Source organism: Chenopodium quinoa, unplaced genomic scaffold (assembly GCF_001683475.1).
Source record: "Chenopodium quinoa cultivar QQ74 unplaced genomic scaffold, ASM168347v1, whole genome shotgun sequence".
Classification (NCBI taxonomy): domain Eukaryota; kingdom Viridiplantae; phylum Streptophyta; class Magnoliopsida; order Caryophyllales; family Amaranthaceae; genus Chenopodium; species Chenopodium quinoa.
The window spans coordinates 386,550-401,177 of record NW_018743920.1 but is presented as its reverse complement, the minus strand read 5'-3'; the positions used below and the strand labels follow the sequence as shown (position 1 = coordinate 401,177).

Here is a 14,628-nt window from a genome sequence, read left to right as displayed (position 1 = left end):
GAGTTGAGACTCTTCAAATCGACTCATATCCTAATAAGAAGGCTTTGAGTCAAGTCCTGAAGTCCATATAATTATGGACATATTAATGCATTTATGCATGGAGGCTTTGGCATAATAACTGAGCTTTTGGGTCAAGTATAAAAATCTAAGTTGAATTGTGCAAAACAATTATTATAACTACTCCCTGTTCACTTCATCTTAAAAATTAATATATTAATATTAAATAAAAATAATTTCAGTTCAATTCAGTAAAAATAATTTTAGTTCAGTAATATTCAGTAACTATAAAAAAATATTATAGAAAATTAGTGAAAATAATTTCAGTTCAACAAAAATAATTTCAGTTCTGTAAAAATAATTTAAGCTAAAATAATTTCAATTCAGTAAATTAATTTCAGATCAGCAAAAATAAGGTGAAGTGAACGACTCCTTAGTGTAGTCGATTTGCTTCAAATCAATTTCATTTTTAGTTAATTCCAAATATTATTCGAGTTCAAATTAAATTATTTTCGACTTAATTTAGTTTCGAATAATCTAAATTTAAGTATAATCGATTCGAGTAAATCTCACCAAATACATTCAAAAATCTAAAAGCACATATACCTCATCAAAGTTTAAACGTTTACTCCTTATATCCCTAATTATCTGTGTTGTAATTGTACTTATTAAAAAAAGAAAGTACTCCGTAATCTGTAATTAAGACACGTTTAATTAAGGAGACCAAACATAAAATAGATGGCGAGTTTAGTTCAAATGTTAAAAGTGAGAGTACAATTTGCTCCAAAAAACACTTGCTTTTCTCTCTCTTCACTCTTTCTGACACTCTGTCTTCCTCACTGGCTCACTCTCCTTTTTAGTCTTGGAATCCATTTTTACGCATCATTTTATTCACATTCTTACTATAATTCTCCATTTTTTCTTGTAATTCACTCCTTAATTACTTCCTTTTTTTAATATCTACTGTTAATTGCTAAAACCCTTTGGCTTATCATCTTTGTTTTTTTTGCACCTTTCCCCAAAAAAAAAAAAAAAAAAAAAAAGGCAACCCTTTAAGCTAAAAACCCTTCTATTAATCCCTAAAACATAATTTTATGCTCTTAATATTAATTTAACTTTGAAAAACAGTTTTTCTTTGCTAAAATTGCAAATTTCACAGATCTAATATAGAACCCTGCTTTCTTTAAAAGGGTTTTAGCAGCTTCCCTTTTGTAAAGATTGGAATTTTTTTTTATGAACCCTTTATTTTTCTCTTATATTAGTATTTAATTTTGATGTTGGTGGGTTTTTCACATTGGGGTTTTTTACAATTTATTTGCCAATTTTAGCAAAATGTTGAAAACTCCTTCAAAATTTGTAAATCATGCTAATTCCATAAAATTCGAAAGAAAATTACTTGTTTTCTGAAGTTAATCTTCCTCCATAAGAGTGGAATTAATTTACATGAAGGTGGATTTTCACAGAAAAACTCAGACTAGAAGAAAAAGTTCAAAAGTGGAAGATGATTCAGCTTTTGTTCCTTGTTCTCTGTGTAGAAATTGGGGTAGCTTTCTTCTTGTTAGTGAAAGTGGGGCCATTAAGAGAGCTTGTAATGAAAAGCTTGGACCAGGTGAAATTAGGGAGAGGACCAGCAACAGTGAAGACAATTGCTGGTACAATGTCTGTGATATTTATGTTTCATTTGATGAATATTTTGAAGATCCAAAATAAGGGTAATAAGCTTGGTACTATGTCACCTATGGATCAAGTTTTGTGGAGGACTCATTTGCTTGAGGCTTCACTTATGGGTATGAATGATCTTCAATTCTCTATTGTGAATTTCTTGTTTGTTTGATTTGGTTTGGTTTGTGTTATTGTGGTTATTTTTGTTTCAGGCCGTTTCGCTTGATTTCGTTGTTTGTGTTGATGTTGTATGTTGTAATGTGTGATATGAGTGATAAGGAATTTGTTAATGTGGAAATTGTACAAACCTTTGATGTTATTAGTAATTTGAATGATAAGGATTGGATTGTGTGATAGTGAAGATTATATAGTTATGTGATGCTAATATTTGGCATTTTGGAAGGGAGTAGTCAATTGTGATTTAATTGGGACATATTAGGGTTTGTGGTTTAGGAAATGTTTCTGAATTGGATTTTACATTCATTTGTTTCTATGATGTGGAAATGCTATAATTTTGTGGAGGGCGATGAGTAGGCTTGTTTGGGTATTAGCAACTTATTGGTTAGGACTTGGGAGGTTTAGTAGCTTGTAATGATGGCAATTTGTGAAGTTGTATTTGAAGTTAGTAATTTGGCAAGTTTTGTGGTGAGACCTAATATGCTACTTGAAACATAGGATGAAATAGTGAAATAATAAGACCAGTATGCTGATTACATGCTCTTTATTAAATGATGGGATTATAAATTGATTTGGTCAATATCATTCAATCCAAATATCCTGAAATCTACATATTGTTCATGGATATTTACCATAAAAGCCAATGTCTATGTCCGTGGTATGGTATGGGGGGTCGGTGATATATAGTTAACATGGAGCACTTGTATCGTTGATATTTAGCATCTTGGGACACTCTAGGAAATTTGAATTTGGGAATTTCTATTAATGAGGTTCTGGTGTATTGTTTGTTTGGCTTAAAAAGGTTGGTGTCTGTTTATGGGAGAATATATACTTCATATGAATACGGTGTTTGCAGTAAATCTTCATAATGTGAAGTGCATAGCCTTTGTTATGGTTTCAAAAGCTGCATGTGGCTAAAGGTTTAAGGCTCTTATAGGTTGAGATTGGTAAGCATTAATTCGAGTTAACATCTGTTGTTTAAGATGGAAAAGTCTTTGTTACCTAGTAGTTTCTGTTAAACAGTGCAGAGACTTGAGGGGATGGAATTTCTGAGTTTTATATCTGAAATGGACCTAGACTGTTTGTTTATTTTGCAGATCTCTGAGTTTTACTTAGTGGCAAGTGTAAATGAGGTTGATTTTCTGAAGTTTCTTTAAGTGGAAATGATATGCGCATGACTTCTCAACTGCTTTATGTGGATAGTCTATAGGTGTTAAATGTTGGTGATCTATCCATTTGCAGTCTCAACATGTTATATCCCAGATGCTTTCTCATTAGTAGAAAGTCATATGACCCTGATGTTGAATAACAGTTGGTGTGAGGTTTTCATATACAGCCAAGTAAACTTGTCTACATATTTTCATCTGTACTCCTCACTGCTTCAAAGGACTTTTTGATAGGTTGGATGGCAATTTAAATGAGTTTGGTTATTTGGTTGCAGTAATGGCATGTTGAGATATTTTAGTATCGAGAGTTTGAGACTGTACATAGTTCCATAATTTTAGAATTGACATTGTCTCATGGACCTTGCACCATCCAGCTCTTTTGGGTTAGTTGACTGACTTACCTTTTTTAGAAAAGACTATTTGGTGAAAGTTGAACATAAAACAATTGAATGTCTGATGGCTGTTTACCATTATTCTGCCTCGTCATTGGAATTTTATTTTTATGTTTGGGGGTGGGGGGGGGGGGGGGGGGGGGGGGGGGGCGGGGATTAGGGTGTGGATCAGTTAATGCATGCTACTGAAGATATAACACTTACAATCAATGAATCAATATGGACACAAGATTCCAGTGATATGCTCATTATGAGGATAGATATGATGGTTACAGAAAATGCATATTTAGACATAATTGTTCTAGAATATCTGTGGTCCTGAAGAAAGGCTGAAACTAGCTGTTCTTTTGGAAAATTTTGGGTGAATCGACCATCTAGTGATGAATATGAACTCTCTTTAGGACTACTTACCTGGTGAAAGAAAGTGCTTATGCTGCTTCTGTGCTTTCTTCACTCGACACCCATTTCCAGAAAGTTTTTGGTTGATTTTGGCCAAATTAATGTACCTATGCCAGAATTTGAGTCTGACACTTGAGGTAAAAGGGAGTACACATGCAACAATATGTTATTCCTTGAGCTCCAAACATAAGTACCCAATAATAATCTCCTCCATTTGGATTTGTGTGAATTTGTTGATTGATCTTATTTCCTCAACGGTTACTGTAGCAACATAGTCCTGGCTTAGAATAAGAAGTTGGTCAATCATAATGCAATGTTGAGAGAAACTACCTGGTACTTGGAGCCTTGGGTTTGGACTTGAGTTGGGTTAGGCCCTAAACGGGGGCAAAACTCTCCCTACCAATGCTTCTACATTCTCAGGGCTTACACCTTAGGCCTTTGGTTAAGCTGCTACTTACCCCCATACCAGCTTATCCAAGCATGTTGTGGTAACCATTATACATATAAATCAATAAAATCATAATGTATTGTTTGAGAGAAACTACCTGGTCTCCGAAGCCATGGATTAAGATTCGAGTTGGATTAGACCCTAAACAGGGGCAAAATTCTCCCTTCCAATGCTTCTACATACTTAGGGCTTGAACCTGAGAGGTTAAGCCGTTAAGCTGCTACAACCCCCTTACAAACTAATCCGAGCATGTGTGGTAACCATAATGTATATATATTCCCCAGCTGGCGTTAATGAATTTGGAATTTGTTTCATTCTTTCCTCCCTGCCTTTCCTAGGTATTTAATTTGTTTCTTATTTGGATGCTACCAGCTGTATATCTACTCATAATTCTCTTCCTTGCTCGAGGTCACTCATGTTGTATGTATCTTGTATGTTAGATGGAAAATTTTTCCACCCTTGTGAGTTCTTATGGATTCCTAATCTGTTGTTTACTTTTTAAATATGAGATATTGGCCATCTGCTGCCTTGACTTAAATTTGCTCTAATATAGCCAGAGTGCAATAGCTTATATCATTTTGATTTCTTGCATATACCTAATTAGACATCTAACAAAGATTTGTTTATTTTCTTTACAGGCTTCACTTTATTTCTTGGCTTCTTAATTGAACGTATGCACCACTATCTCCGGAAAATCATCAATATCAGAAGCAAGGTTGGAGCATCAAAAGAGGAATTGGAGAAGATTGAAAAAGAAAAGCAACAGCTCAAGGAGAAGGAGGAGAAGGCTTCAAAAGAAATAACAAAGCTACAGAACGAACTATCAAAGCTGACTGAAGAAATAAAGAAGCTAAAAGTGGAATCACAAGAGAAAGACAAGACGATCGAGACTGCTGACGCTCATGTAGTCGCCCTCCAGAAACAGGCGGCTGATTTGCTTCTCGAGTATGACCGTCTGCTAGAAGATAATCAAAACCTTCAGAACCAAGTTCAAAAAAGGTGACTGAAGGAATTTGACAAGATTTAGATTTTAAGTCCATACAAACATTTTGATTTTGTGATTTATATGGTTAAGGATTCCAGTGCCAAAACCTGTATTTCTATATTCAACTGGACAGAAACAATTAAGGGTATCTCTTCTTTTGGGGTATGGTGTTTGGGGGTTAGAATGAAGGGATGGATCCTGGTTAATAGATGGGCAGAGCTCGGTGTCAACGGTGCTAATTTTTTTTTGCAAATATATGTTTTGTATGATGAAAACAGATCTTTCTTTCCATTCATACGAAATATATGTTAATGCTTGGAAGCAACCACATTTCCATACTAAGAGCATGTTTGGTTGGAGTGTTTTATGATTGGAAACGGATTCAAATAAATTATTATCGTTACTAAGTGTTTGGTTGGAAGGTTTGGGTAACAATTACCATTACTCAAATAATGGTTTCCACCCATTTGTTACTTCTCTAAAACCGAATGTAACAATTATCCTTACTCTCCTCAAACAAAAATAAAGAAAGATAGATTTAAGTGATTCTTTTTCATGATTAAACCAAACAAATAGAAAGGTAAGAGTTAAATGATTCATTTCTTCCCACTTATTTGTTTCCTTTCCACTCCATCTTCATTAGTCATACCAAACGCCCCCTAAACCTTCAAGTGTTACCTGAGTACCCGACTGATGAATGGTGATGCATGAAGTCATGAACTAGTTGAATTAATTAAAAACCACGTTTCTGAAAGCTGGTTATTATGGTAAAAGTGATTTACTTCTTTCAATTTATAGGTATTACTTACAACATACTTTCAAACTCATGCAAATTCACAAGAAATAATTACGATTCTCAACCACAAAGCACTAATCACTTTATGGGGGAATTATCACTTGTACTGTTATCGAATTATCCGTGGTTTTTCAACAGCAGAACTCATGTCTAAGCAACGTCTCCAGAACCACAGGAATGGAAACCACGTGTCAAGTGATGGAAATTGCTCCAAAATCTCTCGAAGTTTTCTGTCAACTATTTTGAATGTGCATTGAATTGTTTCAGGGAAATCCCAGATTCTTGTAACACTGCAATTTCATCAATGAGATCTATAAAGGAATGATGGATCAACCCTCTGTTGCCTCTGCGATCAATGTAAAACACTAAAACCTCTTGATAATGTGGCTTATTTCTCAGCAAACAATTAATACAATTTCAGAAGCCACCTTCGGATAGTATTGGTTTCAGGAGTTCGGTCAGAGGACAGCATATAATCTTCCCAAGGCTACTACCAAATGAATCCTTTTATTAACAAACAAAACTTTGAGGTGCTTTTCAAAACAAAGCTACTTCAGACAACAATAGTTCCTCTGCTTTCTGCCAGGAGCTGTTCTTTTTAGTTCCACAGCAAGTTCAAGGCTGTAAGAAGGATCAGTTGGTAAAGGACTGAACCTTCTCTAGCTTTAGCACTGACACGCTTGAGGACTTGAAGTCATTATTCACCAATAATCTCCGCATGAGCAGACACCGTGCTTGAAATGATGAAATCGTTTTACATCCCTTACAACAATCTCTCTGTTGACAATTTTTGATATATATTTGATCGCCTCATGGCAATCTCCACAAACTCTAAGATTTTTAGTAATAACTAACTTAGTCCCAGGTTCAGTGTTCAAGAGGCCAAATGCAATAGCCAGTCTTTCACTATGAAAACTTAACATTTTCACCTTTACTTCCTCCTCAAGATCATGGAAAACAAACTCGGTTTTTGGCGTATAACCCATGGCTCTCATCTCACTGTCCAATTTCTCTATTATTATGACCATGTGCTCATATTGGTAATGGCTCTTATCTTCCATAAGGAAAGCATGGAGCTGACCTTTCACCTCCACCATGCTGTAACCAGGGACTTTCTTCATACCTGCCATCCTCATTGCTTTCCTCACCTCAGCCACTTCTTTCCACTTTTTCGCTGATGCAAAAAAATTTGCAACTAAAGAATAAATGCCAGAATCATCTGGCTGTAATTCAAGAACTCTCTTTGCAGCCAACTCCCCAACAGAAAACTTTCTGTGGTTATGACAGCCAGACAAAAGAGCGGCCCAGATGGACATCCCAGAAACAGGTTCTTTCATGGAATTTATTAAATCAAGAGCTTCTTCTACTTTACCTGCACGAGCTAACAGATCAACAACACAAGCATAATGTTTCTCGCTAGGTTCAATCCTGAATCTTTTGATCATTTCATTGAACCAGTACTGGCCTTGCTCTACAAGACCTGAATGGCCTAAAGCTGAAAGAAGAGATGCGAATGTAGCATCATCGGGATTTGAGTTGGTCTTGATCATCTCATGGAATACTGAAAGAGCAGCCTCTCCATGGCCATGAATTCCATAACTCGCTATCATAGTATTCCATAAGATAACATCCTTACAACTTATCATATCAAAGAGTACACGAGCATATGATAGAGCCCCACATTTGGAATACATGTCAATCACAGCAGTGGCAGAAACATGTTCAAACTCTTGCCTACGAAGTATATATGCATGTATTGATCTACCCATTTTCAAGTAGCCAACATGTGAACACGCTAAAAGAGCACTCACAAGAGAGGCTAAATCTGGTCTGCATCCAACTCTCTGCATCTCTATCAACAACTCAAGAGCTTCCCCTGCTAAACCATTTTGAGCATAGCCTGAAACCAAAGCACTCCAAGAAACAACATTCTTCTGAGGCATGTTACAAAATATTCTATATGCTAGGCTCAAATGACCATTTTTCGCGTACATGTCCACAAGACTAGTATATATAACAACATCCATTGGAAGATTTCTTCTTATCAAATGCCCATGGACAGAAAGACACATCTTCATATCACCAATATCAGTGCAAGCCTGAATCAATCCCAACATAACAATCCCATCTCCTACCATCCCTTGTTCTTGCATCTCTCGAAACACTCCAACCGCCTCCATCCCCTGTCCAATCCTTGCAAACCCAGTCACCATAGTCGTCCAACAAACAAGATCTTTCCTCTTCATCCCTTCAAAAACCGCTTTCGCTTCCACCATCCTCCCACCCTTGGACAACAAATTCAAAACAGAACACCCAACAAAATCATCATCCTTATAACCAAACCCAACAGCCTGATGCCAAATCTCTTCTCCCATCTCAAAATCACACAAACTCGCACACGCCTTAATAGCCATTGTAAAAGATGAACTATCAGGCTTTATTCCTTCATTAATCATCTCAATATAAACACCCACAACCTCATTAGGAAAACCCATTCTTGAATATGCAACAATCATTGCATTTGTTGATAAGTATTAGGTGACTCGTACTTCGTTACTTTGTCCGCCCGGTCGGGCGGACATTGCCCGGTCTGACCGGGCGGAAGAAGAAGAGGTGCCTGGCAAATTCGTTGAAGAAGCTGCTCTCGCGCGCCCGATCGGGCGAGCTTTCGCCCGACCGGGCGAGCCTTCGCCCGACCGGGCGGACATTGCCCGGTCTGACCGGGCGGAAGGGGTTTCTTGGAGTACTTCGGTTGTTGGAAAAGACGTGTTCTTGCGCCCGATCGGGCGGGCCTTCGCCCGACCGGGCGATCTGGACTTTTCAGCGGTTACGAATTTAATATTTATCATATTGTGATATTGTAACCTAAGTATATCCTAACTAGGAATCAATACTATATAAACTTCCTATTATCATTATTAGGGTTACGCTGAGAGAAACACAAGAGAGAGAATACTTTGAGTGATTAAGTTCTTCATTGTAATCTTTGTAATCTTTGTCAGTTTATAGTGAAATCATTCGATCTCGGTGCCCGTGGACGTAGCTATCACATCGATAGTGAACCACGTAAATTCTTGGTGTTGTTCTTATTGTTTGCATTGAATTTCTTTATTGTTTTCTTGTTTGTTTACGACCTTTGCTTCCGCTGTCGCACAACAATTGGTATCAGAGCTCAGGTTCAATCCTTGGAGAGTTTCTTGAAGATAACAATGGCAGGAGATTCAACAATAAGAATTGAGAAGTTTACCGGGAAAAATAGTTTCGGGCTATGGCAAATTAAGATGAAGGCTCTGTTAAAACAACAGCAGATATGGCGTCCGTTGGCTCCAAAGAGTACTACTTCGGAGTCAGGAGACGGACCGACTGACTCGCAGTTAGAAGTTATGGAAGAGAAGGCACACTCTACCATATTACTTAGTCTTGATGATCAAATCATCACGGAGGTTGCTGATCAGGAAACGGCGGCTGGATTGTGGCTGAAGCTGGAGTCATTGTATATGACTAAGTCGTTGACCAACAAATTATTACTGAAACAGCGGTTGTTTAGCCTCCGGATGCAGTCAGGTACTTCCTTACGGGAACATCTAGAAAAACTTAACTCTATTTTGCTTGATTTACGTAATTTAGATGTTAAAATTGATGATGAGGATGCTGCGTTGATTTTACTTGTATCTCTACCGTCTAGCTTTGAGAATTTTGTAGAGTCTTTTGTTGTTGGTAAGGATTCTATAACCTTAGAAGAAGTGAAGGCAGCACTTCATACTAGGGAACTCAGAATGAAAGCTACGAGTGATAATGGGGATAATGGTAGTGGGTTATTTGTTAAGTCCGGAAAGTCTAAAAAGAATAAGGGGTTTAACAAGGGGAACAATGCTGGGTCGGGTGCTGGAAACGGCAAGGATGGATCTAGTAAAACTACTACTAAAACATGTTATTACTGTAAAGAACCGGGTCACTTTAGGAATAATTGTCCGGTGAGGAAAAACAAGTCCCAGGCTGCTGTAGTTGAAGAGAAACCGAATGAGAGCTATAATTCAGAGGAAGATTTAGCATTAGTCAGTTCTGCTAGGTCTGATGATTTATCTGATAACTGGGTTCTAGATTCGGGGTGTTCGTTCCATATGTGTCCACGTCGAGATTGGTTTGATACATATGAACCTCGCAATGGGGGTATGGTTATAGTCGGTAACAATGCTCCATGTAAGGTCACAGGTATTGGTTCCATGAGGTTGAGGACTGTTGATGGGCGGAGGTTAACTTTGACTAATGTACGGCATGTTCCTGCTTTAGGAAAGAATCTGATTTCATTGGGTACCCTGGATGAATTGGGGTACAATGGTGTGTTTTCAGATGGGGAGTTGTGTATTTTCAGAGGTTCTGAGTTGGTACTTAAGGGTATCAAAAGGAACACCCTCTATGTTTTTGAGGGTGTTACACTGCCTAGTTCTGCGGTTTGCGCATCTGTATCTCACCAGGAGATGACTAAGATTTGGCACATGAGGCTTGGTCATATGGGGGAGAAGGGGATGCAGCTATTGTCCAAGAGGGGTCTTCTATCCGGGGTCAAGGTTGCCAACCTTGAATTTTGTGAGCATTGTGTGTTTGGTAAGAAACACAGGTCAAAGTTCAGCAAGAGTGCTCACATTACTGATGCAGTGCTCGATTACATCCATTCAGATTGCTGGGGTCCATCTAGAGTTGAAGGTATGGGAGGTTACCACTATTTTGTGTCATTTGTTGATGACAAGTCCCGATACACATGGCTTAGGTTGCTTAAGTCAAAGGATGAGGCCTTCAAAGTTTTCAAGCAATGGAAAGCTTTGGTGGAAAATCGACAAGGAAGGAAGATCAAGAAGCTACGAACGGACAATGGGCTAGAGTTTTGCAAAGACGAGTTTAATCAGTTCTGTGCAGATGAGGGTATAGGTCGGCATCATACTGTCAGGAAGACACCACAGCAGAACGGTGTAGCAGAACGGGTTAATCAGACACTGCTAGAGAGAGTTCGATGCATGCTCTCTAATGCAGGGCTTGGGAGGAGGTACTGGAGTGAAGCTGTGTTAACAGCTTGTTATGTCATTAATAGGGGTCCTCATTCTGGAATTGATTCCAAGATTCCGTTTGAGATCTGGAGTGGTAAGTTGCCTAATTTTTCGAATTTGAAGATTTTTGGTTGTGTTGCTTATTATCATGTTATTGAGGGTAAGCTGGATCCACGAGCCAAGAAGGGGTGTTTTGTTGGGTACGGGGATGGTGTGAAGGGGTTTAGAATTTTTTCACCTTCGGAGGGTCGGGTCATTCTTAGTAGGGATGTTACTTTCGATGAAAACACCATGTATTCAATTAAAAATGCAGAGATTTCAGATTTGAGAAGGGAAGGAGACAATTTATTACAGACAGATGGGGTACTTGAGGTACATCAGTCTACCATTGCTGATTTACCTCGGGTACAATATATTGATGATGATGCTGATGTTCCAGTGCCGGGTACTCCTGAACCTGAGATTACTCCTACTCATTCTAACTCTGGGGATGAGGTGGAGCAATCTAATCAGGGGTCATCTAGTCAACCTGACACCATTCTTGAGATGCCTAAACGAGTTATCAAGAAGCCTGTTAGATTGATTGAAGAGATGGAGGGAAGAAATTGCTGTGTTGATGCGATGACAGGTTATGCATTGAGTGTAGCTGATGATGTAGAGTCATTTGAACCTGCCACATATAAACAAGCAATTAGTTGTAGTGAGTCTGCGCAATGGCTTGCCGCAATGGGTGAAGAGATGCAGTCTCTTTACAAGAACAGAGTGTGGGAACTGGTAAAGGTACCGGAAGGGAGGAAGCTTGTGGGTTGTAAATGGATTTACAAGAAGAAAGAAGGGTTGTCGGAAACTGAGCAAATACGTTTTAAGGCTAGGCTAGTTGCTAAGGGGTTCAGTCAGGTAGAAGGGGTTGACTTTGTTGAGATATTCTCACCTGTGGTTCGACATACTTCTATCCGTGTGTTATTGTCAATTGTAGCACATTTTGATCTTGAGCTGGAGCAGTTGGATGTTAAAACGGCCTTCCTTCATGGCGATTTGGAGGAGGAGATTCTGATGAAGCAGCCCGAAGGATTCGAAGCTCCTGGAAAGGAACACTATGCCTGCAGATTGCTAAAGTCATTGTATGGACTTAAGCAATCCCCCCGACAGTGGTACAAAAGATTAAAGGAGATGCTTAACTCGGAGTTTGACATGAAAGACTTGGGTGCAGCTAGGAAGATTTTGGGTATGGAGATCTACAGGGATCGGGCTAGAGGTAAGCTTTTCTTGACTCAGAAAAGCTACATTGAAAAGATTCTGTCTCGTTTTGGGATGGAAAAATCGAAGCCTATAAGTACGCCAACTACTGTTAGTTGTAAGTTGTCTTTGTCTATGTCACCTCAATCAGAGGAGGAGTTGTCTTATATGTCTAGAGTTCCATATGCAAACGCGGTTGGTTGTTTGATGTATGCTATGGTCTGTACTAGGCCGGATATTGCGCATGCTGTTAGTGTTGTAAGCAGGTTTATGGCTCGACCTGGGAGGGAACACTGGCAAGGGGTGAAAAGGATTTTTCGCTACCTGAGAGGGACAGCTGATATTGGTCTTGTGTACGGGAATGGTAAGGAATGCTTGGTCACTGGGTACAGTGATTCTGATTATGCAGCTGATGTGGATACCAGGAGGTCTGTGACTGGTTATGTGTTCACTTTGGGTGGTTCTGTGGTTAGTTGGAAGTCTACATTGCAGTCATCAGTTACGTTGTCAACTACTGAAGCTGAGTATATGGCTTTAACTTCTGCAGCTAAGGAGTCTATTTGGCTCAAAGGCCTAGTAGGTGAACTGGGTATTGCACAGGATTTTGCTACAGTGTATTGTGATAGTCTAAGTGCGATTTGCTTAGCTAAAGATCAAGTACACCATGATCGGACGAAGCACATTGATGTCAGGTATCATTTCTTGCGTACTGACAAGAGGATTAAGGTGAAGAAGATTGGGACTGCTGACAACCCGGCTGATTTCTTCACTAAGCCTGTTCCGTTTAGCAAGTTTAAACATTGCTTAGACTTGCTAAATATTGATTACTACGTGATGTAGTAGGCCCTGAGGGGCGAAGTTGGGGAGCTCCTGGTGTAGGTGTGTTGGCATTAAGGTGGAGCTTGCCCGGGGCTTGTGATGCAGGTGGAGCATTATGAGTTGTTATACTTGGAGACGAGTATGTGATGGGTCTTGGTTGAAGACTTATCGGGATGTATGGCTTATGCATGAGTCCTGCATCGGGTTTGGCTTGAGATGTTTTTTCACTATGTCTTGATGGGGTCGTTTGCTGACTACGAGTTCTCGTCAAGGTGGAGATTGTTGATAAGTATTAGGTGACTCGTACTTCGTTACTTTGTCCGCCCGGTCGGGCGGACATTGCCCGGTCTGACCGGGCGGAAGAAGAAGAGGTGCCTGGCAAATTCGTTGAAGAAGCTGCTCTCGCGCGCCCGATCGGGCGAGCTTTCGCCCGACCGGGCGAGCCTTCGCCCGACCGGGCGGACATTGCCCGGTCTGACCGGGCGGAAGGGGTTTCTTGGAGTACTTCGGTTGTTGGAAAAGACGTGTTCTTGCGCCCGATCGGGCGGGCCTTCGCCCGACCGGGCGATCTGGACTTTTCAGCGGTTACGAATTTAATATTTATCATATTGTGATATTGTAACCTAAGTATATCCTAACTAGGAATCAATACTATATAAACTTCCTATTATCATTATTAGGGTTACGCTGAGAGAAACACAAGAGAGAGAATACTTTGAGTGATTAAGTTCTTCATTGTAATCTTTGTAATCTTTGTCAGTTTATAGTGAAATCATTCGATCTCGGTGCCCGTGGACGTAGCTATCACATCGATAGTGAACCACGTAAATTCTTGGTGTTGTTCTTATTGTTTGCATTGAATTTCTTTATTGTTTTCTTGTTTGTTTACGACCTTTGCTTCCGCTGTCGCACAACAGCATTCCAAGCATCAATGCCTCTTTGAGGCAATTTATCGAACACTTGGCGTGCAACTTTGATATCGCCAATTTGTGCATACGATGAAATGAGCTTGGTAGCTGGGTTTCTCTGATTGATCAGACCACTTGTAATGAGAAGGGCATGTATTTTTGAAAGCGTAGATTTGTCTCTGCAGGATGATAGTAAGGTTTTAAGGTGTTTAGTTAACCACATCTATTGGTTTTAAGGTTTGATCTTACGCATAACGTCCTAACAAATCTTGGTGAGATATCGTTATATACACCCGGTGCACCGTATACCGTACAGACCTTGGGTTAGTTGGGTGTACGGTGCACCCGGGTATATATAACAAATTTCAACTTTTGCGGGGGATTTATTACGTGGTACAAACCCGGGAAATTCTACATATCAAGTGACAAATTTGTAATTAGAATAAAGATAAGATATACAATTGAAATTACCATTGTTTTTAATATGAGTAGACAATTGTAAAATTCTTGATGTGTCATGAGTCTCTTGAATGTGAAGGAGATCAACTGAATGCCTTAAACTTTGTTTGAAGTTCGATTTCACACTTTAATAACTCTCATA

At 39.2% G+C, this 14,628-nt stretch overlaps 2 protein-coding genes across 2 annotated transcripts; one reads left to right on the top strand and one right to left on the bottom strand.

The window, feature by feature from the left end:
- The first annotated feature begins 746 nt into the window (after positions 1 to 746).
- Positions 747 to 5,560, top strand: LOC110687752 (B-cell receptor-associated protein 31-like). Its single transcript, XM_021864380.1, has 2 exons — positions 747 to 1,784; positions 4,880 to 5,560. Exons 1-2 carry the CDS (start codon positions 1,499 to 1,501, stop codon positions 5,242 to 5,244), a joined length of 651 nt encoding a protein of 216 aa, XP_021720072.1. The 5' UTR covers positions 747 to 1,498; the 3' UTR covers positions 5,245 to 5,560.
- Positions 5,561 to 5,987: 427 nt separating this feature from the next.
- On the bottom strand, positions 5,988 to 14,628 carry LOC110687751 (putative pentatricopeptide repeat-containing protein At3g25060, mitochondrial). The gene is made up of 2 exons (XM_021864379.1): positions 14,041 to 14,628; positions 5,988 to 8,544 (listed from the first exon to the last, which is right to left on the bottom strand). Exons 1-2 carry the CDS (start codon positions 14,248 to 14,250, stop codon positions 6,724 to 6,726), a joined length of 2,031 nt encoding a protein of 676 aa, XP_021720071.1. The 5' UTR covers positions 14,251 to 14,628; the 3' UTR covers positions 5,988 to 6,723.